The sequence below is a fragment of the Saccostrea cucullata genome, unplaced genomic scaffold, assembly GCF_032062105.1.
Source record: "Saccostrea cucullata isolate Sc308-1 unplaced genomic scaffold, CSIRO_AGI_Scuc_v1 ctg7711, whole genome shotgun sequence".
Lineage (NCBI taxonomy): Eukaryota > Metazoa > Mollusca > Bivalvia > Ostreida > Ostreidae > Saccostrea > Saccostrea cuccullata.
In genome coordinates, this window is record NW_026937085.1 from 29,960 (window position 1) to 54,921 (window position 24,962).

At 33.1% G+C, this 24,962-nt stretch overlaps 1 protein-coding gene across 1 annotated transcript; it reads left to right on the forward strand.

Annotated features, from left to right (window-relative positions):
* The first annotated feature begins 21,390 nt into the window (after positions 1–21,390).
* On the forward strand, positions 21,391–23,020 carry LOC134247265 (uncharacterized). The gene has a single exon (XM_062729623.1). The coding sequence runs from the start codon at positions 21,614–21,616 to the stop codon at positions 22,907–22,909; it is 1,296 nt and encodes a 431-aa protein (XP_062585607.1). The 5' UTR covers positions 21,391–21,613; the 3' UTR covers positions 22,910–23,020.
* Positions 23,021–24,962: the final 1,942 nt, after the last annotated feature.

Genomic DNA, 24,962 nt, shown 5'->3' on the forward strand with positions numbered 1-24,962 from the left:
GAAAATTTGGTGGTATGTTTTAAAAATCTTCTTCTCAAGAACCACTGTGTCAGGAAAGATGAAACTTATGTGAAAACATCCTCAGGTAGTGTAGATTCAAGTTTGTTCAAATCATGACCCCCGGGGGTAGGGCGGGGCTACAATGGCCAACCAAAGTTTTACATAGAAATATATAGGGAAATTCTTTAAAAATCATCATCTCAAGAATAGCATGGGACTACTTTTGTATTTAAACTTTTCAATAATAAACCAATTTCTACTTATTCCTAGCCACAGTGCTCAGGTGAGCGATGTGACCCGTGGGCCTCTTGTCATTCAAGTTTTTGCAGTATTCAATACATGTATAAAGATCATTCATGTTCTTGTGGAAGCCCTAAACATTACAAACTGGAGGGTTCTTATTCCATTGAGTGTTAAAAAAAACATGTAAAATCCATGTAAAAGTATATATTTTTTAAATACTATAGTACAGTTGAAAATTGCATGTATATAATGTACAACATACAATAATGACTAGGATGCACTATTTTTTAAAGAAACATGCTCTTCAAGGCAACATTGAAAATCCATATTTAGCAAACTGCAACTGTTCAGTATTTGAGAGCTGTGGTGGAATATCAGTACAAATAATTTTTGTTTTTGTTTTTAGACAAGATGAAATAAAATATATGTTTGTTTATGAAAAAAATTATGACATTTACCCATTGATAAAATAAATATTTCCAAATGCAATAAACATGTATTAACACTGTTTGTTATACTTATTATTTTTATAAGTTTCTTGACCATTGACCACTTTGAATGGCAAATGGACTCCTGAAAGATAGTTCTGTGCAATGCAATACAAATAACATTTCCTTTTAAAACAGTGATGCAACATTATTTCTGAAAAACGTTTTGTAAAAAGTTTCTAGCTTAGGAAGGAGACAATTGTTACAGTATTCATCGTCAAACAAGATTTTCTGTACAAACAAATCGCTTAAGGTATATACAACAAAGTAGCACAGAGACCTTTTAGTAACATAAAGCTGGCCTTGTATCTGGTCATAATATTTGCTTGAAGTCTTCAAAACAATTTTACCCTCATCATCATATTTCAAAAATTTGAAATTTTTCCCTGGTTTCACAACATCATTTCTGCCATTAAATGGACATTTAATTTCAACAATACTACTTCCATCAGCAACAGCATCAGGAGAAGCACCTAAAAAAGGCTTGTCTAAACAAACAAAAAACCCACATTTCTTAGCATTTACATTAAATTTGCTGTTGAATACTTTCAAAGCTTTTGCCTCATAATTTTTTCCATGCCGTAAAGCTTCACTGTTGATTTGTACATCAGACAATAATGCAGCACACAACTTCTTGGTATTTCGACGAGAAGTGGCCTTGCAAATTTCCCCAAACTTTGATGCCGTAAGGCGCCACTTCCTCTCGATGAACCAAATCTGGCTTGCACTCTGTTGTCTTGTGGACTCTTCATTCCTAACTACATCAGATTCTGTAACCTATATATGTGTAAAATAAGCATTAATTGATAAACAACTAAAAATCATAAGAGTTAGATTTATTTTAACAAAATCTATCACATGTACCTTAATGGAATCATCAACCCAGTGCTCAGTAAAGGGCAATTGGCAATAGTCGTGATCTTTGACAGCAGCCTTGAAATTTTTTTTTTGTCATATTAATTACTTGTACACTGTTAAAAATACAACTTCACCAGAATGTTATTAATTTCTTATTTCATTCAAATATATACCTGAATATTTGCCTTCCCATACATGTATCGGAATGAGATATCATTGGAGGACTGGCTGCAGTAATTGGTAACTATAGATTGTACATAGTCGTTGTATCCCGGACAGTTTCTTCTTTTCTCTGGCCTTGGGTCACTGAGGAAGTCTGCAGCTAACTTTCTCTTTGTTGGAAGGTTTTCAGCTTTGACTGGAGATCCTTGAAAGCACACAAAAAAATAAACAAATTGCACTACTGTGAAATGAACAAAAATGTTTTAAAACTGATGGGTTAAATTATACGGTATCAAAGAAATGTACACTATCCAGAATTTACTGAATTATTTAAAGGAATAATAAATTACCATCATAGGAGGATTTTGGTTTTGTAAACATCATTAAAGTATCAGTGCACGACTTCCCTAGTCTGAGTTCTCTTGATTCTGTAAACTCTTTCATCATCCGGAGGACTGCAGCAATGTGTTTGCAGCTTCCATAAGGCCCCTTCCCTGCTGGACACTCACAGTGTGTGTTTACAGGATCTCCAGACTTTTTGTCTAGTTTTATCTTGTATATGTAGGATACCTGTAGCAATAAATATTATGTAAGGAATGAATTTAATAGCTACTAAAGTTATACTGGTATAACCTGTGTTGGGGCAGTTTACACTTTAATTTACAAACTACAAAGCAGTTTATTAAAAAAACATAAACTCTTCAAACTCAGGTTATATGCAAACCAGTATAACTTAGGTTGTTGTTTAGTTCATTCCTTATAATTTAATTTTCCAGTTATTAAATGTAGAAAATAAAATGATTGTTCCTTCAACATGTTCAAAATTGCTGTATTTTATTAAGGGAAACATCAATTGTACTGATATGTTTTTTATTTAGGCAATCCAGGTTATATGATTTATATTCATTCAATTAAATGAGGCGTTAACAACTAAAACTGAATCATTATGAAATTGAAATAAATAACATGAAGAGCACTAATGCTCACTTTGTCATGTTGAAATAATTTCAGTTATTCAGTTACTTGATTAAAAAATATATAACCTTTTTCTTCATTGCTGCTCCTACAATGCCACTTAGGTATATGTTATCATGAATAAGTATGGAGCATGCCAGTACTCTGGCCATGTTTCCCACTATTGGTGATGTCCCTGGCATACTCTCAAAACTAGACAGTGATTCCTTATATTTCCATTTTATTGTGAGATAACATTGTAGATTTAGACTTTAAAAATGTAGACATAGATTTAAATCACACGAGGACTTCCATGCCAATTTCAATAGTCCCCGCCCACTGCTGTCAAACACATAGGCAGCCGCACGAGATTTACATACATATTTCGCCTCCTTAGCGTCAGACACAGAGACAGATGCTCACGAGTTAGGCATCCTTAGCTCCTGACCTATCGACCTGCCTAATTTACATTCTGGCAGAATTATCAAGAAATAAACTCCGACAACTTTCAAAGAGTTATCATAGAGAAAAAAAAATAGAAATGGAAATATTTTATGATAATGACTTTCATTTTTAAAATATTTTAAAAAAGATAAAGAAAAAAACTCACATGCATATAAAATAAGATTAATTAAAGGGTAATAAAGATGAATTGTGACATGGCATTGCATATCCGGAATGTTTTAAATTTTCAACTTTTCATTTGCGACATTTTTAGGTTTCACTTCCAACAATTTAAAGTTTTCATCTCGAACATATTTCAAGAAATGCTATCCAACATTTTTCAGGTAGTGCTTTTCGGTAATAAAAACAGAATAAAAGAATTCACGTGTAAAAGAGTGCACTTATGGGCCCCGGTAAAATGTGAAAAAATAAACAATCAAATAAAGCAAAATTTTTCATCCCAAATCATTTATTGATATCTAAACCATATGATTCAACAAATTTTACCGCTGAAATTCACGAATATACAAAGAACGTTTTCACTTTCGCTTTAGCAAGTTGTAGGTGAGAAAAATTAAATGATATAATGAAGAACTCTGAGACTAAGAATACAAAACAATTACAAGCATATCTGTGAACATTTTTGGGAATACTTAGCACATAGCATTTCATGGTTGAATTCGACTTTTGACGCTGTTTCCGCGATTACGGAGACTAAAGAAAATAAAGACGAGCGTGCCATGTATGATTATTTCTTTCCGAAGAAGTCATATAGAGCACAACATCTGATCCAAAATATGCAAGTACGTAATGAAGTTCTGTTTCTGAAGATCAAAAAACATTGGATCGTCGTGGGCTGTGCTCATATTATAATTCTGTGCTTAAGGTAGTCAAAAACACGTTTTCTGCAAATTTCAAGTACATTGCAATTTTTCAAACATGTTTTTCAATATCTGGATTCCCAAAACGTTATTTTATTAGAAAATGAAAGCAGCTTTATTTTGATGTAAGAAATGAGAAGGAGGAGGATATTTAATTAATTGATACAAGTACAGGGCCATTTTATGCATAAGATGGCTCTTGTCCTTTGTTAACACGTTTTCTGCAAATTTCAAGTACATTGCAATTTTTCAAACATGTTTTTCAATATCTGGATTCCCAAAACGTTATTTTATTAGAAAATGAAAGCAGCTTTATTTTGATGTAAGAAATGAGAAGGAGGAGGATATTTAATTAATTGATACAAGTACAGGGCCATTTTATGCATAAGATGGCTCTTGTCCTTTGTTAAGTAGAAGAGTTTTTTTGTCCAATTTTGCCACGTAAGACATGCTATAATTGTTTGAATTTTACTTTGCATTAATTATTTCAATTTCCAGTATTATAAGAGTGATATTTTTATAATTTTTATATTTCTGATGGCATACATTATAAGACGTTTGGTTAAAGATACATATATTAAACACCGAAAAGAAAAAATAAAACACTATTTTCAATCTTGGACGGACATTTTGTAGGGGCGGACATAACGTTACAATTTTGGATGATCGGCGGACACTTCGTGGCGGCGGAAATAGTTTGACGATTTTTTAGGGAGAAAAGGCGGACATTTCTTGGCGGCGGACCTAATATTTCTATTTTTTGGGAGAAAGGCGGACATTTCGTGGCGGCGGACATAGTGTGACGATTTTTCCGATAAAGAGGCGGACATTTCGTGGCGGCGGACATAGTGTGACAATTTTTCCGAAAAAGAGGCGGACATTTCGTGACGGCGGACATAACGTGACGAATTTTCTGAAAAAATGGCGGACATTTCGTGACGGCGGACATAATGTGACGGCGGACAAAACGTGACTCAACACTGTCTTATGCTTTGTAACTTCATTTGGAGGCACGGATATTTTAAAGTACAGTACATTTACTTTTGATTCAGTATTTCTGAGTGTTTTTTTTTCAAGAAATGTAAAAGTAGGATTGGATATTAACTTTTATAAGCAATAGACCATTCAGGATTCTTCCTTAAATCCCTAGTCCTGACCAAATTTGCAAATTTACTTCCTATAAGCAAGAATATTTATTATGAAACCTATTTAAGGGGGCCGACTATAATTTTCAATTTTTCGCGCATCATCGTAAAATGAAGCGTATTTACTGTTTTAAAACTTTTTTGCCTAATTAAAAAAAAATTAGCAAAATTAAGAACTTATAGGTATAAAAAAAGTCATTACAATTTTATATGAATGATTTTTTAACCGATTCTGCAATTGGCGGATTTAAGGGGGGGGGGGTGCACACAGCCCCCCCCCCCCCCTAAAATTGTCAAAGTTAGTGTAAATCCGTAATTCTGTTAAAAAAGAATGATTCTACAAGTCCGAAAGACCCACCTGTGAGTGAATGAGTAATAAGTAACTAAGGACACTCACAGGATATGTTTTAATTAAGCTTTTCTAGACAGGTTCCCGTAAGACCTCTGTACTATGCGATTTTCATTGTAAGCACAGATAACGGTCTGCCTGAGCAAGGAATATTATTGAAGATTTTGTAAATTTCTTTTTGTGCGTGGTAAATTCTTTTTCATGGCATTCTGGTTATTTTTCAGAAAGATATATATCATAAACGATGCCACAATTATTAATATGCGTAATGGTCAAACATACTGATTCAATATTTATAATTTCCTTTAGAGTTTTTTGCAAACTATAAACATTTGTTGTCAACTGTCAGTGTGCTGAACAGCATGCGGTGAGTATGGCCGTGTGCAGCTACAATTCACAGAAATCCAGTCGATCACATAACAATTTCATTTTGTTTATTCTTAATTATCAGAATTCCAAGAGAAGTAAAGCAAAATCTGACATAGTCATTTATTTCTTCAGCAGCTTCACATTTCAGGCTGAATGCCGTGAACTTCGCCAACAGCTTAAAGGTCAAGTCCTTAAATTAAATTTTTATTTTCACACACAAAATATTTGATATTTTGTCATGTACCGGTAGTACATGGATGGTGTTAATTATTGAAATGTGTATATTACGTACCTAACAATTGTGTAGGTCAATATCGTTAAATTTTTAGCTCTTAAACTTTCCTTTGATCCGCCTGTTCATTTAAAACGCATCCGAATTCGCTGTACATGCACACGAAAGGTTTCCTAAATTATATTGTCGATCTAGTTTCCGATCATGAAGAAAAGGAAAATATTCGATTACTTTAAAACAAAAGACTCAGAGGATGGCAGAAAAAGGTATGTTTTAACCCTGAATTATGTAATAAATTATGAATGCCTGATTTCTTATGTAATTTTTTATATGAAAATTAAGAAACAAGAGCGATGGCCTACAGATGTCGATCTTACAAGTTTCGTGAAACTAGTCACACAATTTTGTATATTTAGATTTTCAGCAAAGCAACAGCATGCATGGTTTATCATTTATAAAGAATGATAAGATGACTGTCCGAAGCTTTTACAATTTTCTCACATATACATGTACATGTATCTCAGACGTACAATCTTTATTCACACACACTGATTTTTATTTCCTCCATTTTTACTGGTGTCTCAATATTGCGGTACTTAATTCTTTTGCATAAAAATTATAATTTCAAAATTTTAATTTAAATAATATCAAATGATATTTATAATTCTAACTTATAGCCTAACTTTTTAGTGTCAAAATATTTTCCAAGCTTGCATCGTTTAATTTGTGGTCTAGTTTTAAAACAGGATTTACCTCTTAAGTTGGAGAGTCTCATTGTATCGCGGTATGGGAAAACATGGGTGCTTCTAGCTGACATAGACGTTAATTTTAATTTTTGATTTTACGATGTGATTGATTATTCTACATGAAAAATAATCAATTGTACAAACTAAACATTTTAAAAGATGAATTTTATTAAATTTTTCACTAGGTTATAAATTTAATGGTCTAATTAATAAAAACGGGACTGGAAATCTGTGAAATTAAGTTTTATATGAATTTTTTTTTTAAACAGATGTTCCATACTTCTTAATCATCAAAAAAGTAAACATTCAGACAACATACAGATTTCCATCAACAAAAAAAATATAGGCTATGTATCCGAATTTTTGCCGCGATACAATGAAACCCGCGATATAATGAGAATCGAGTATACTTAGGCTATTCGTTTACACAATAATAATGGTGAAATACAACATCGAAACACCATAACCGATTCAATTTTTTGACTAGATATTTTAATAATTCAATTTTCTTCATCACATTAACAAAAAGAATCAAAGCATTCGTGCGTGCATTAAATGAACTATCCATTTTTTCGACTTCCATAAAGAGTCTGAAATCTTTTTATTTCACTTTTCATTTCAGACTTTTATGCAAAGGCACAATACATCAGGGCCAGCTTGAAGGAGGCGGGAAACAATGTGTTTGTATATCAGTTTGTTTTCTTGCTGCTTCACAAATTCCTCAGACTTCCTTGGAAATTGATAATAAATTAAAAGAAGGGACACATTTGTTTCATAAAATTTCCCAGCAAAACGAAAATCTAATGATTGCGGATCTTCAACAGAAACTGGTTATATGTGGAATTGAACACTCAGTAGCTATCCTTGATCCAAGAGCTGGTTTGATCTCCTACACTGAAGATAATCCCGATTCCCTTACATTCAGTCTGGAGTCAACTATGAGATTAAGCTTTGAAGAGACAAATGTATGTTTTCTCACAGTTGGGAATTCTCCAGGAAGTACAGTTGGAATACGAAAAGATGCTACTTTGTACACAGTTTTTGATTCCCATAGCAGGGACAATAATGGCAGATGTATTCCCGACGGAAAAGCTGTTGTACTCCAGTTCTCTATCTTATCAGAGTTGATAACCTACGTTAGAGAAATGGCGGGAAGTTTGAGTCAAATTGATCAACAATTTGAAATTACCCCAGTGAAGATTGTCATTGAAGAAGCTCATAGCGAACATTTAGAAGCTGTCCCTAATAGCCAAAGCACAGATACTGAAGGTTTGCATATCAGAAATTTAGTAAATAAGCAAAAAGAAATTCAAGATAACTCTGTTATTCAGACGCAAGAAATACCTGATGTATTACAAACACAGGACGTCGTTGTTGAACAAACAGAAAACACTTCTGTTATGCAGACACTGGAAGAACTTTTTGATACATTTCTTGTCCAGTCTACTGATTCCCAAACAGAACATGTTCCTGTGCTACAGACACGAAATGTCTCTTTGGAACAAATACAAGATGAACCTAATGTATCGCAGGATTGTTCAGGAATTAATTTGCCTGACATAAGTTTGTGTGACCATAAAGCCAATGATCAGATGAAGTTTTTCTTTATTGACAAGCGTATCCCAGAACGCAATTTCAAGTTCCCGTCGAAACTCTACAAGGATAAAAGGAAAGCACGCGGGGAAATAAAACGACACTGTCAATGGGAGTGGTTCAATATTTTTAGTTTTATTGGCTATTCTAAATTACAGGATGGCATTTTCTGCATTGCTTGTCGTTTTTTTCGGACAGTTCTCATCGATGTGGAAAGAAATTTATAACGGAACCATGCAGAAACTGGAAGGATGCAAAAGAGGATTTAAAGAACCATGCTGTAACTGAATATCACTTGTCATCAATGGCTAGGATGAGAGCTTTCTTAGATACTTACCAGATTCCTGCAAAACGCATTGATGCCTCACTAGACATATGAGCTGCTGAAAGAATAAAGCAGAATCGGAAAATTCTTAAGTCGATTACAAAATCACTGATCTTTTGTGGTCGACGGGAATCGCTTTACCTGGTCACAAAGATGACGACACAGAAAAATGTAATGAATACAACCATGGGAATTTTAAAGAACTCTTGAACTTTCGAATAGACTCTGGGGATCACATTTTAGCAGAACATTTTGCAAACTGTAAAAAAAAAAATGCAAAATACACCTCTAAAACATGCCAAAATGAATTATTGGGGTATATTAAGAGTTATATTTAGAATGAAATTGTGAAAGAAATAAATCAACAACCGTTTGGACCATACTATGGACTACAATGTGATGAGGTAACTGACAAAAGTAACTGGGAGCAATTGGGAATTGTCTTGCGTTATACATGTGACAATAAACCTGTGGAACGATTACTAGAATTTGTGCAATGTGAAGGAATAACTGGGTTAGAAATTTGTGACAATCCCATATGAAAAAATACTGTAAGAATTCAATCGGAGTATTCAGTTGACTACTAGTTGACGGTCAACTGACCGTCAATTGACCATTAGTTGAATTTTTGCCATGCAAATGAGGGAGCAGTCAACTCATTTGCATAGAGTGGACCACTGTTGAATGCTCCTATATATATTCTATGCAGTTGACCGTTAGTTGAATACTCCACTATTTCCTTTACAGTTGACCGCTAGTTGAATACTCCACTATTTTCTTTGCAGTTGACCGCTAGTTGATTACTCCTTTTTTTCCATTGCAGTTGACCGCTAGTTGAATACTCCACTATTTCCTTTACAGTTGACCGCTAGTTGATTACTCCTCTATTTCCTTTGCAGCTGACCGCTAGTTGAATACTCCATTAGTCAGTGCACATAGGTTTTTGAAAAAAAAAATGGAGGGAGACTTGAAATCTAAGACAAGCAGTGTTCTTGAAAATATGAAAAGTCAAAGCAATAGAGTTTCTAATTTGACATAAATGTACTTGTAAATCTAAATGCATTATAAATGAATTGAGCTGGCACACTTTCATAAGTTGTTACATGCCTTCTTCATTTTCTGGGCAGAAAAGGTTACATGTATATATAGAACTAGTCTAAAGCAACGGTATATTTTTTTTACCAACAAAACAAGAAACACAACAAAACACTTTATGCATGACAAGTTTTCAGAATTCTTTTAATATTTAAAAAAGTACACAAAAATAGGGAGTTTAGGGAACTTTACTGACTAGAGTTTTTGTATTCCTATTATCTGTTTTCAAATAACAAGCTTAGTAAAACAAATCTTAAAATTTTATATACTTACAATAGTACATTAGATATTTCACACGCTGAATCATCACGAAGACAATAATGTTTCAAATCAAAATTCCCATCTTCTACAGAAAACACACACGTACTGTTTCAAATCTTGGTTGTTGTAATTATGGTATAACTAACCCGATCTATGATAATGTAATTTTGAACCCAACATAGTGTGGGAGAAATTTCTAACAAGTCGGAGTGTTCAGCTAGTGGTCAACTCTGGTTCTACATGAAATTTCAAAGTATTAGCATTCAACTAATGGTCAACTGGCCGTTTTATGCAAATCAGTTGATCACTTTTCAGAAAAGCATTCAACTCCGAGTGGTCAACTGTTTTTGGATTATCAGTTGACGACTAGTTGACGGTCAACTACACATTTTCGTATGGGATGTCATTAAATCTCTTTTGTCAGCTGGCATTGATGTAAAATGCTGCCGTTCTCAAACTATGGATGGGGCAGCAAACATGTCCGGAAAATACAATGGTTTTTATACAAAATTCCAAGAAGTTTCTCCAAAGGCAACAACCGGTCACGGTAGCCTAGTGGTAGAGCGTTCGCTTCGTGATCGGGAGGCCCGGGTTCGATTCTCGATCGCGGCGCCGCGTCATACCTAAGACGTAAACATAGGTAGTGACTGTTCCTTCGCCAAGCGCTCTGCACTAGAAGTGAAAGTCACGGGTCTTTCGGATATGACCTTAAAAACGTAGGTCCCGTGTCACGGTAGGCGTTGGCACGATAAAGAACCCTCACTGCTCAATGGCCCTGAGTGCCGAGTATAGGTCTAAAATTTAAGCCCTTCACCGGCATCGGTGACGTCTCCATATGAGTGAAAAATTCTCAAGAGGGACGTTAAACAATATACAATCAATCAATCCAAAGACAACATATCACTACTGCAGTAACCACGATTTGAATCTAGTCCTCTGCAAGAGTTGTCAGGTGAGGGAAGTGCATGTGATGTTGGATGCACTGAAGCAAATTGGAATTTTCTTCCATTACTCTCCAAAGAGGAGCAGGCGTCTCGAAAAAGCTGTAACTACCGTGAATGAAGGAAGACCAGCAAAAGATGCCATTACAAAATCAAAAATGAAAATATTTTGTGAAACTCGATGGGTGGAGAAAATAACAACACTTCAGGATTTTGAAGATCTATATGAAGCCTTACTTACTTGTTTAGATGTGATTGGGTTTTCTGAGCAAGGGTGGGACGGAAAAGCAGTAACAGAGGTCTATGGGCTTATGAGACGCATTACTGATTGTACATTCATTGTAAGTTTTCAAACAGTGCTGCATCTTTTTGGCTATTTGTTGGGGCTCAGTAAAAAACTGCAGGGAACTGACATTGACGTCATACATGCCTACGAGATGGTAGAACTTGTTAAGGAAACAGTAAAACTTGCAAGAACCAGTGAAGCTGATTATAATATCATATATGCAAAATCAGAGAAAATGGCAAGAACAGCTGATATTACAATTGAATTTCCTCGAAGATGTGGAAGACAAACCCAAGGAAATAATATCGAAGCAGAAGATCCCAAAACTTATTTCAAACGTTCAGTTTTCATACCATTTTTGGATAATATCATTCAGCAAATGGACATGAGGTTTGGTACTCTTGCTAAAACAGCTCTTCGTGGGTTTTGCCTATTACCAAACAATCTTAACAAAATCACAGAGGAAACAGTCCCTTCTCTATTTGAATTCCACAACACTGATTTACCATCCCCATCTACTTTTTCTCAGGAATTGGAGCTCTGGAAGAGGTTATGGTCTAGTCAGGAAGACCGACCAGACACCATAACTTCCACACTATCAGACAAAAGAACATGTTCAATTCTTTTTCCAAATGTTTCAAAAGTTTTACACTTGCTTCAGTTAACTGCAGTCTCGTCAAGCGGAATAGAACGTGGAAACTCATCTTTAAAATATATCAAACGGGCGTCGAGGAGTTCTATGGGAGAAGAAAGATTAAACGCACTTCTTCTTCTTTATGTGTGTAAGGACATCAACATTGACGTCGAATCAGTCGTTGAAATGTATGCTAGGCAGCAGCCTCGAAGTGTTACTATTAAATCCTCTATCAGATAAATAAATATGCATATTGAATTTAATTTTGTGATTTGAGCAATAAACTACAATCCAAGACCACTGTCTTCTTAACCTAATTACTTCTTTTACCTAATAATGCTTATCAGATTATTTAAATGTTGATCAACTGAATCATTATGCTTCCTTTGATAAGCAGATAACTGTCTAAAATTAGAACCAATGTTAATTAAAGCATTAGCGTCAGACTGTTCATCAAACATTAAACATTAAAAATCTAAAGAAAATATGAAAAGAAAAATGTAAAAATGTCTACTCGGTAGGTCTCATTTTTACCCTACAAAATCTCTAGAATCCAGGAGCTTCGCCCCTGGGCCCCCACCAGGGCTTCGCCCTGGACCCACTGGGGGCCTAAAGGCGGCCCCCAGACCCCTTGCCTACTTTTGGCGCCCCCCTAACTTCAATTCCTGGATCCGCGCCTGGATAGGTTGACGTCGTTTTAGTTTGTTTTTAAAGTTTTGATAAACTGAGACTATATTATAAAGGAGTTTTTAAAATGTTATTAAATAAAAAGTAATTGACATAAGCTATTGAAATTTAAAACATGGAGATTTAAGAATCTCTCCATTATTCTTATTAGTTTTCATGCAACTCTTCGAGGACGGGTCAAGGTAAAAAATTAGGACACGTTCTGCTCTTACATATTTAGACTAAAACATGAAGATTATGCCTACATATACTGAGTATTCAGCCAATAGAGATCTGCTATGCATTCAAAGTCATTGAATATGAGGTTACATGTATTATGGATCGGAAACCTTGATATTTTAATTCCTTTAATGATACCTTATACCTACAGCTTGGTCAAATAGGGCATATTTAGTAGGTAAGGAAGACAAAAATCATATGTCAAACAATCATTTTTAATGAAATATTAAGAAATCCAGTTATAAATATGGCGTTTTTTCCATTTCAGACGTAGGAAAAGTATCCAGATTGCCTACAGTCTCTCAGAAAACCGTTATTTGTATGTTCTTATCCTCTTCTTTTAAATAATATTAAATTGAATATAGGTATCAGATTTCTTTTCTCATGATTTTAAATTGAATTCGATCATGGTAATAATCTATTTTCTGCATAATTCTATTAGGCAAACACCGTATTAGACAAGATTAGATTTCGGAATATTCAACATTCGGATTAGACAATTTTCATTGTTTTCGTCCTACTACAACTCTGAAGATTTTCCAATAAACAATTGGTTGCATGACATGAAGGGAGTCTTATGTTTAATCTTATAAAATTTACTCACTATAAGTCATCCCACACCTAGTCACACACAAGTACTCTGAAGTTGACATAAAAAAGATGCTTCAGTTTCTGATTGACAATATCTATGTGGTTTTTTGAGACCAGGTCTTCCAACAATCTTTTATCATTTGCCTTCTGTTATTAGCGGACCTATTTTTAATTTATGCATGAAAAGAAGAAAACACTTGCTGTGGCCTTTAACTCGACATTTAGATATATCGACAATGTCTTGTCAAATAAAATTGGTAATTTACATTCCTATGTCGATACAATATATCGTGGTGGTTTAGATAAAAGATACCACAGAGTTTGACACATCTGTTTCTGATATTTTACTTGAAAAAGATGTTAATGGTAATCTCACAACCAAGCTCTATGATGACTTTAACTTTTCTATCGTCAAATTCCCTTACTTATGCAACAATATACCTTCATCAACTGGATATGAAGTGTAATATCTCAGTTGATTTGATAAGCAAGAGCATGTTCTACGTATGAACAATTTCTAAAAATAGGTAAGTTATTGACACACAAGTTGATGAAACTAGAATATCAGCAGTCTCGTTTCAAGTCATTTTTTAACCCGCATGTTTTACGGAAGAAAATGCAGCTAAAATAATAAGTTTTTTCCTTAAACTTCAATATGCCAATAAAGGAATTGACGCGGTTAATATAAGTATTATTCTTAAGCACAAAAGGGTCCAGTCTTGCATTCCACCATATTTCAAGTTAAAGACTATGTTTTGTATTTCCTATAAATATACATCGACCATTGCTTCTAAACGTTTTAATTACATAAAAAGAACTTTACATGCCCTGGATACCGATTATCTGAAATATAATCCTTCATTGCGTTAATGTTCTTCTTCGCCTTATAACTATTTTCCTGCTGGATACTTATTGCAGGTGACGTAAATGTAGTTAAAAATAAGGACCTTAGATCCCTTATTTTAAAAGGTCCTAAATATAGCGAACCCTTTGATATTGAGTACTGTTCGTTGCTCCATATACTCCATACTAGGTCATACATAATACCAGCAGAAGAACAAGATCTTCCTTAAAGTCATATACGCTATATGAACGCCGAATTTTGTGTGAAACAAAATGATTAATGATTTAAAACACATGAAGTGTTATGAAAAATAATACTTTCCACAAAATTGTACTATAGATGTCGTTGAAATAACAAAACAATTAAACAATATCTAGGAATTTAGAATTCAGTCTTTTCATGAATATTGATGAATGAAGTGCGTAAACAGTAGGCCTATATATAGAAACACATGTCCACGGGAAATCACAGACAACGAGGTATGTTGCATTTTGACAACAATTATTAATATAAGGTTAATATGCATCATAACAGAGAAGATGTTTGATACTGAATACATTAAAAGATAAGTACCATTAAGTAAGACGTTTGCCATCCACGTCAAAAGTGAGTAGTATCTCAAGCGGCCTACCTTATGTTTTCTTTACGCCACTTGTGTTTATCAATCTAAAAGTAGCGACGGCGTCACGTGATGGATTTATTTAAAAATAGCTGTTTTTCTTTCCTTGCAGGATATTAAATAATTATAATTTGATAACTTTGTAACGCGTTTAATTTTAATGGTGTAATTTACAGTATTTTCGTAATTTTTATTTATAAACAAATTATATCAATTTCCAATCGTATTTTAAATGGCGCAAGTTATAGCGTGTATACTTTTAATAATTAACATTACTGTAATCAATTTTTATTCACGTGCGAGAAATATCCGCGAGTTCTGAGACCCCCTTTAACTCGCGAATATTATTCGCTGCGAACCATTAATTTTACTAAGGATTTGTAGAGAATGTTTCCTCGGTCGTGGAAATTAATCGTCGCGTACTTATTTCAGACTAACAAATCGCGAATAAAAGATGACGCGAATTATTATAGTTGGATTACAGTAATACCAGGTTTGTAACGTTTACGTTGTTGTTCTTCTAAGTGACAGCTAACCGAGCAGCTACAGGTTAACATTTAGCTCGCTCAGCCGATAGGTGAAAACAGATAAATAGAGAACAGTGTCCAAAATGAAAGTGATTTAAAGAAGTCTACAAGAAAAATTGTAATATTACCAGTACTTTCTTTTAAGAAAAATGAACATCACTGTAAAGTTATCAGCATTTATTCAATTTGTTCTTATTATTTGCATACACTGTTTCACTAAACAAAACACCCAGCTCAACAAGGTTTACATTTGAAGACATTGCAGGGGTCAGCTATATCATAAAGCAAGGAGAACAAAATAAGTTATCAATAAATATAACACAACATCAACAAAATCTCTTACTGTCAGCCTTTGGATTTCCAACAATGACTGAAATACATACTGTACGTATACATTTGCCATTTAATCTGTTCAGAAAAAACTAATATTTAAAATACTGACTAAAATAATAAGTAAACATTTTCACAACCAAGACATAAAAAAGAGTGAAATACAACCACAAAATAAATTTTAAATAAAGAATATGCTTTTTTATTGCAGTGAATTTTATTTGTTTATGATATTTCTTTATATGTAAAGGAAAAAAATTTAAATATTTAAACTGATAACATTTTTAATGTGAAATAAAAATTACCTTGAATTAATGTAATGATAAATTAAAACCATAAATCATGTAATTCCTCTCTGGAATGAGATTTTGTCTCTTGAAATTAAGTAATAAAGAGGAATAATTTAATTAAATACTGCTTCAATGATATTTATTCAATAAAATTTATCTTGGTCATTTATCACATGTATACTTATACCTACAAAGAATGGTCATATAAAAAATTCTCTCAAAGTTCTGAAAAGTCTACCTTAATTTAATTTTCAGAACTTATGACTGGGATTTTTCCTATTTAAAGGCAGATGAATGAGAGATAAGAAGTAAATACTGGCAAAAACAATAAAGCAAAGACTTTGACATTGAGAAAGCTTTAAAAACCTATGTATTAGAAATTTCATGTGATGCAATTGCATGCAAGTAATCTATATATTTTACGCCAAAAAAAAAATATCAAAGAATGGGAATTGATTAAAGCTTTGTCTAAACAAGGATTCCCTATTATAATACATATAATATTATAACATTAAACACAAATTGGCATACTATAGCTATTTGATCTCATTTATACCCTTTCATTCTACATATACATATAACTTGTTCCTAATAATTTGTGATTTTTTTGATGAAAATTTTAATCAAAATTCTACTCCCAGTGGTTGTGCGGACAATAAATTTCTTCCAAAAAATGACTTGAATGAGCACAACTACATATTAAATAAAACCCTTTGCCCTAAAACACCATTATTTAAAATAATATCATTATATATCATATCTCTGACATTTAAATGATTAAAAATAATAGCATGACTCCACTCTCTTATCAAGCTACAACTCTAAAAAATTAAATGGAGCTAAATTATTATAAGATATGAGTAACTTTTCAAAATGAACATATTTTCCTTGATTTTATGCAAAGACAAATTGTTCAGATTTATAATTCAAATCTACGTGTACACATTGTCATGTCTCCTCCTTTTAAATGTTTTAAATTTGCATGCATGCTTGAAGTGTCTATTTTGAAATAATGCAATATGGTGTGCATTGTATGTCATAACTTTTAAAGCAATGAAAACAATAAATGATTCTTAGCACCTAAGTACATTCTTAGCAAAATAATCGTTAATAATTAAAATATTATTCATTTAACTTTGCTGTGTCATTAGTGAGTTAGTTGATTTTGATGCTACTTGTGCGGTGAGTAGAGATAATTGTAATTATTTAACATTCTTTCAGATCCAGAAAGCATGTATTACATTATGTAATATTTTCTAAATTTTGACATGGAGACCCTTTCCAACTAAACATTAATTCCGACCATTGTCAATTTATACTGACATTCATATAGTTACTAAATATATAAATATATCATGTTAATCAAAATATTGTGAAAACGTATCATCCAATATAAGTTTTAATGCAAACTATAGAAAATATTTCAGTGAAATAATAGTAACTTGTGAATGTGAATTTTAGATATTGAAGAGCCGTACAATTTTTAAATGCAATATCCATTACCTACTGACTTTTTGACGGCATCATTAAAACCTATCCCGTTATGATAATAGTAAATTTTCAGAAATAATTGCCAGGGTCACTTTTTTCATAAATTAATACATTTATTTCAGAAAGGAAACCTTTGACTAGTGGACACAAGATATTCAGTTTTCCATTTTCTAAATTTTTCTATAACTGGCCTACTCCATCACCATGGTAAGAGTAAACAATGTTTCCGAGACAGTAAACACGTTTGACTGTTCAGCAACTTAATTTACAATTCTTATTTTCAAACTTCCATAACTGTAAAAATGTCTAATTGTTAACTTTGTAATTCATGATACATATATAAATATATCAGCATTAATTAATATCAAATAAATAATTTCTTAAAAAGATGTCAAGAAAGAGATCAACAAAAAATCACATTCACTGTCAAAAGATCAATGTTGATCACAATAAAAATTAATAAAAAGTGTATTAAACCAATGACATACTGCTAGTCATGTAGCCAAGAACATTGTATTAAAGTGTATTAAACCAATGACATACTGCTAGTCATGTAGCCAAGAACATTGTATACATAAAATATAATATGATCCCAATAATATCAACATGACTGCATTAAGCATTGCAAGACTAAACTTAATTATACCCTTCAAAATGGCATTGAAAACTGAAAACTAATGCTGAAATGAAAAATAAGATATACATAACACACACTGTATCTCTGACAGGCAATAATACACATAGAAATACTATACCTATATATAATGCACTAAAGCTTTTAGTCTTTTTAATGAAACTGAAGTGGATCATAGAAAACCCATCACTTTGTGATCAGTGGCTATTACTGTCCTCCCAGAGGACAGGCCTGTATCAAAATATCACGTGTTTATTAGATGTCATAGTTTGATTGGTGCCCAGGGTAAAACTAGGCAGCTTTAAGAAAGACGCATGTAAGCCAAACTAAAACTAGATAATTATATGAATATACCTTGTCTGTCAATTGACAGGATATATACATGTACTCTGTCAGTTGACAAGAAAGATATTCTGACTTTGAAACACACATGAAGCTGACTGTGACAGTGATGTGGGTGATTCTAGGAGGAGAGAGGGAAGACTTTGGAGGAGAATTTGATTTTCTGGGCGTAGTCGGTGGGGGCGAGGCTGTACCCCTTGGTGTTCATGATGGCCTCTAAGTCTCGATCTTCTCGCTCTCTGAAAACAGAAGAGAGAGAACGTAATTAAGATTTATCAATACATTTAAGTATACAAACATGCCATATTTCTCTAATTTTGTAGAGATCACCATTATTTACGTGTGTTTGTTCAGGATTTTTTACATACAAGTATAAAAAAAACAATAGCAATGATCAAATAAAATCATAGTAATTGAGTTAAGAATGATAAAACATGCATTTTGTTTTTAATTTAATATCACTTTACAGCAATTCATAAATAGCATGGACAACATAATAAATCATGTACAAGTTACATGTATTTTTTTTTTATAGTTAAGATGCATTCATTTGATATTGAAAGAAATATTTAGATTGTGTTTTTTTACTTGTTTTTTTTTATAATTGTAATATTTCTGTGAAACAAATTAAAATTAATGTGATATTTGTAAGTGATATTGAAAGTCCTTTGCCAAATTTTCCTGTTACACTAGAATTATAATTATCTTTGAAAAATCACTTTAAAAACAAAAAAAGCAAACTTAGCAAATTAAATAATGAAATCACACAGTATTCATATAGTTAATTTTAGGAAAGCTCTAAGAAATTCACCCCTCTATATACTTGTATATATATACATGTCATAGTAAAATCTACTTATCAAATTTAAAATCAAATACTAAAATTGTTTGAAATTCATTTAAAATGATTTTAGTATCGTAAAAGTTATAAATTCGTGTACTTGATTAGTTATCAGTTTTGTTTGTTTTGTTGTTTGTGTTTCATAAGTAATGATTATGAACAAGACAGATTTCAAAATTTATTTTCCTCCGGATTCTAACACTTGTGCTACCTTGAATTGTGTTCTTTAAGAAATTTTACAATTTTAAACATTACGAATTTCAATTTCTGGAAGCATAACAACAAGAAACCTCTTTGCCATTTTTAATTTCACAATGAATAAAAGAATATCTTTTATGAACAGAGACTGAAATATATATTTAGAAAATATATGAATTCAAATTTATTGTGAAGCCTTGAAAAATCCGACACCTTTGTCATGCATATATGACAGTGTAAGTACTATTTTATCCAAATAAGTGAACAAAAAGAGAAAAGTGGATTTCCCTGATTCACACCAAACATATCTTGAAATGTTTTGATAAAGACAAAGGCAACAAATAAATTTAAAATTCTTGTGTTCATGTCTCAAAAATAACCGTCAAAAACGAGGGTTGCTTTTTAATTACAAATATTTCTCAAATTTTGTAAAACAAATAAAAAAAATCTCAAAACATTTGTACACAAATTGCACCTACCAAAAGTAACACCTCACTCTAAATTTTCTTTCCTACTCTTTCATAAGACAAATTTATTGGGGAAACATGAGTTTAAAGAATATTTTTAAAGTTTAAAATATATAATTAACATGATTAACAATAAATTATCTTTATTTTAAAAGAAGAATGAAATGAAAGAAAACTACTTTGCAAACATAGCGCTCTATCAAAAAAAGATTTTAGCCAAATATGTGTGCAAGAGTCTCCACTAAGCCACACAACATTTCATCACAGAATGATATACCATGTCTAGAGCTAGTTCTGAGAAGTTCTGACAAGTTCTTCAGTTTGCCACTATTTGTCAATGTACCTAAATCACATGACACAGAGTTAAAAATCTACATTCTGACTCAAGTTCAATGTCCAAAACCACACAGTCACCTATTTATATAGGTAAAACTTTAAAGAGAGCAGGTGAGGAAAATGATTCTTAATTGACTTACCAATGTCAATGACATATAAATTTAAATAACACAAAGTTATAAATCTACATTTTAACTCAAGTTTAATAAAGGACACACTTGACCATGAACTCAGACTCGTATCTCACTAGAGCATTCTTCTCGTACACCAGAGTGAACCATTCCTGCATTAGTTAGCATTCCTCCTTAAAACTTTTATCATAATCCTTGCTATCTTAAGATTTTTTTTATTATTGAAATAAATTTCAATACATTTATTATAATAACAAAAGATAAATAATTATAGGTTATGAAAAAGAAATTCAGCTTGTTAAATGTTACACACACAACTTCATAGCTGAAATTTGATCTGTGCCATATTTTAACAGAGATAAAAATTAACTATAAACAGGTATGTGTATTTAAATCACGTGACGAAGAAGAAACATCAAGACAGATACATGAAACTAAACTAGGAAGTGATATTGTTTTCCAGGAGCCATGTTAGATGTACAGGTACGACATGATAAATAAAACTTTTTTTACCTTCTTATTAAATACTAAGTACTAAAGTACCAATCGTATATATATATATATGTATTCCCTTCATTCAATTGAAAAAAATATTTTTTCAAAGAATTGTTTGTATCAGTTAGTATTATTTCAGTAAGTTTTTTTATAAGTGCCATTGTATTAAACTGTCTCTTTTACTACTCAATATTTACTACAGTGCCGCCTGGTCAGTTAACCAAGCATCATTAATGGACCCCCTGGACAGAGCTCAAGTACTCCTCCTATGTGACCTTTGTCAAAGAACTGCACTACAGAGTCATTGTGTCAGATTAACCTGTGTGAGGTTTGTGTAGGGGAGCATCTTTCTGATTCATCCAAAAGACATAAGGTTGTACCATACAAACACAGAAAATCTGCTACTTATAACTATCCAAAATGTCCAAACCATACTCAGAACTACTGTGAACTTTTCTGTGAGCAATGTGACATTCCTGTCTGTTTTACCTGTACCTCTACAGGTAATCATAAAGGACATCATTTATTACTTGTTTTACAAAAAATCAGTGCCAAAACAAAAGACATGGAAATAAAATTAAAAGAACTTGAGACTAGAATTTTCCCAAGATATGAAAAAATTGCATCAGGCTTAAAAACAAAGAAGGAAAGCTTGGAAACACACTACAGTCAATTAATAACAGCCGTCACTAAACAAGGAGAAGACTTGCACAGAGAAATTAACATCATTGTCAACAAATTGAAATCTGAAATTGATGACATGAAAACTATCAGCCTGGCTTCCCTAAATGAAAAGGAAAACGAAATCAAAAACATTGCTGCAGAAGTGAATCAGTGCATACTTGATCTGAAGAAAATACTGGACTCAAATGATATTTCCTTAGACTCTGAATACAAATCAAGGATTGAGAAATTCAGATGTCTACCACCAGACCTCAAAGTATCATTACCAAATTTTTCTCCTCATCAGATTAACAAAGAACAGTTCCATCACATGTTTGGTTCTCTTTCAGCATTATCCATTTCAACAGAAGAATGCTTTTACAAAATAAAACCACTGATTGATGAACCAGAGCTTATCGCCACCATCGAGACTGGGTACAAACCACTGTACAGTGTTACCCGTCTCAGTGATGAAGAAATCTGGACATTCGGAAATGACAAAATCATGAAACTCTACAACCTCAAGGGTAAACGACTGAAGTCAATCAAAACCAAGTCAGGGAACATACCATGTGACATATCAGTGACAAGGAGTGGAGATCTCGTTTATACTGACCCTGATACAAGAACTGTAAATATTGTGAAGAATAAACAGATACATGAAGTGATCACATTACAGGGGTGGATACCTTGCTTTGTCTGTACTACCTCCTCTGGTGACCTCCTGGTTACCATGGTCAATGATGATAATAAACAATCAAAAGTTGTCCGTAACTCCGGCTCTTCAGAGAAACAAACCATTCAGTATGACAGTGAAGGTAAACCTCTGTATTCATCTAATTACCTTAAATACATCGGTGAGAACAGGAACCTGGATATCTGTGTGGCTGACAATGAAGCCCGTGCTGTAGTGGTGGTTAATCAGGCAGGAAATCTTCGATTCAGATACACTGGTCATCCCTCTACTACCAAGACATCATTTATTCCATTCAGCATTACAACAGACAGCCAAAGTCAGATTCTGACAGCAGACTATTATAACCACTGTATCCACATCATAGACCAGGATGGACAGTTCCTCCGTTACATTGATAATTGTGATCTGCGGCTTCCACTTGGTTTATGTGTAGACACCAGAGACAACATCTTTGTGGCTGAGTATTTCAGTGGTAAAGTGAAAAAAATCAAATACATGTAAACGCTGCATTATTTCAAGAAATGGCCGTGAATTAGATTAAGTTACGCACTGAGAGTTAAAAGTCGTCTGACTTAGGACTAATAAAATCCAATTAGAAGTTGGACATCCACCATATAATTTGCTGTTGATTTTAGGAAAAAACAAATTTACTATCAAATGTATTTAAGGAATGACTCTAATTCTTGGCAAAATCATCGAGTATAATCTGGGTTGGGTTATTATACTCTTTATAGTCCGCGGAACACATTATAAACAAGAGGCACATCGTTAACCTGAGCAATGTAGCTTGGAAAAAAGCAGATATCAGTTGATTATTGTAAAGCTTAACGAGGCCCGATCTAGTTGAAAATTACGAAAACGGAATGATAAAAAAATTTGATTTTTGGAAATATACTTGAATGTTTTATGTTCAGAAAAATTAGAATGAAATTTTGTTACCTTGCCTTTATTGTAGTGAAATGGGGACACTGTCAAAATATGGACCATTTTTCGTGTTTTTATACACAATTACATACTAAAACTCTTCAATAAACAAAGAAATTTACAAATTAAAAAAAAATACAGGATGAATTTTTTTGTTTTTCACATATATCATGCAATTTTCATTCTTCTTATAAAAAATGAAAAGAAAATTGAAGGTAGCCTTTATTGCAGTGAAAAGGGGGCTTGTCAAAACACAAAATTTGGATTTATTCTATCCAACTACGTATTTTATAGGTCGCAATGGGTTTGCATAACGCCAACAAACGATTGCAATACTGTATTAGTTTCTAAAAAATAATTTATTCTTACATTATATAATTTTCTCGCCATGCATTATTTTTCTCTTAACACGCGATGTTGTTTAACGTGGAAAAAAAAGGGGTAGAGGGAGGGGGTGGGGTGGGTAAAGGCGACAAAATTGCGATTTTTACTAATATCATGTAATATATAGAAAAATAAAATATTTCGGGCTTTCAATTTAAATGATGAATAGACTTATTCTATTTTTTAAAACTGAAGATAATCCATGCATATTTAAGTCCGCGATAAAAAGAGTGTGTATAAACACTTCAACATGTTCGAAGAGAATGACTAAAATCGTTTACTTTAAGTTGCAGTTTTTGTTTTTTTAAATCATAAATTGAAATAAAACAGGATAAAATTAATGAATCTGTACCAAAAAATTGATCCCTCAAGTTCATTAGGTTTCAAAGTTATTTATTAATTTAAATATTTTAAAAAAGTAATAGAAATTCCAGCTTTCAATGCATAGTCTATAGCGCTACCAGGTAAGCAAGATCAGCGAAACATTTTAGCGCAATTTGACGTCATTTTAATTGTGACCTTATTGTGTTCAATTGTGACGGCAGTCAAGGGTATTTTGACGTGTCTGAGTCGAAACTGCGTTAAAACGTATTCGCAGATCAAGTAGATTGGGCCTCGTTAAATCCAAAAGTGGTCTCAACCAATCCTTAAAGAGGCAAGGGTAAGATGTAAACAAACTTGAATCTACACTAACTAAGGATGCTTGCATATTTCTTTGACTACCTGTGGCTATGTTGCCCTTTACACTTGAAAACTTACATTGTGACCCCACCTACCCCCGGGGTCATGAGAATGAGAATGCTTCCATATGCATTTGACTAATCATAGCTTTTTCATTCTTGAAAAGAAGATTTTTAAAGATTTTTTTCTATTGTAAAACTTGGATTCCATGTTGTGACCCCGCCCTTCCCCCAGGGGTCATGATTTGAACGAACTTGAATCATCACTGGACTGATGCTCAGCTCTGTGTGAGCCACGTCTTACGCAAGCTGGTTATTCTTAGCTATGCCTAAACCCCCGTTCTTACATAGACGCCGCTTCTTCTACGATCAAAGCTTGGTGGAAAGCGTGGCCGATCGTAACAAATCGCAGGAGAAACGTCGTGGAGTCGTCATAAGCGTAGTATGATCGCAGTAGGATCTTCATGATCGGAGAGCTCTACGCTCTCACCACATGTTCAAAACAAGCGTAGCGGGATCGTGGCCAACATGAATCAGGGTTAAGAGCGTAGTAGAAACGCCGTAAT

Coding starts and splice junctions, on each gene's coding strand:
- LOC134247265 (XM_062729623.1), top strand. CDS start 21,614: ATGGAAATAAAATTAAAAGAACTTGAGACTAGAATTTTCCCAAGATAT.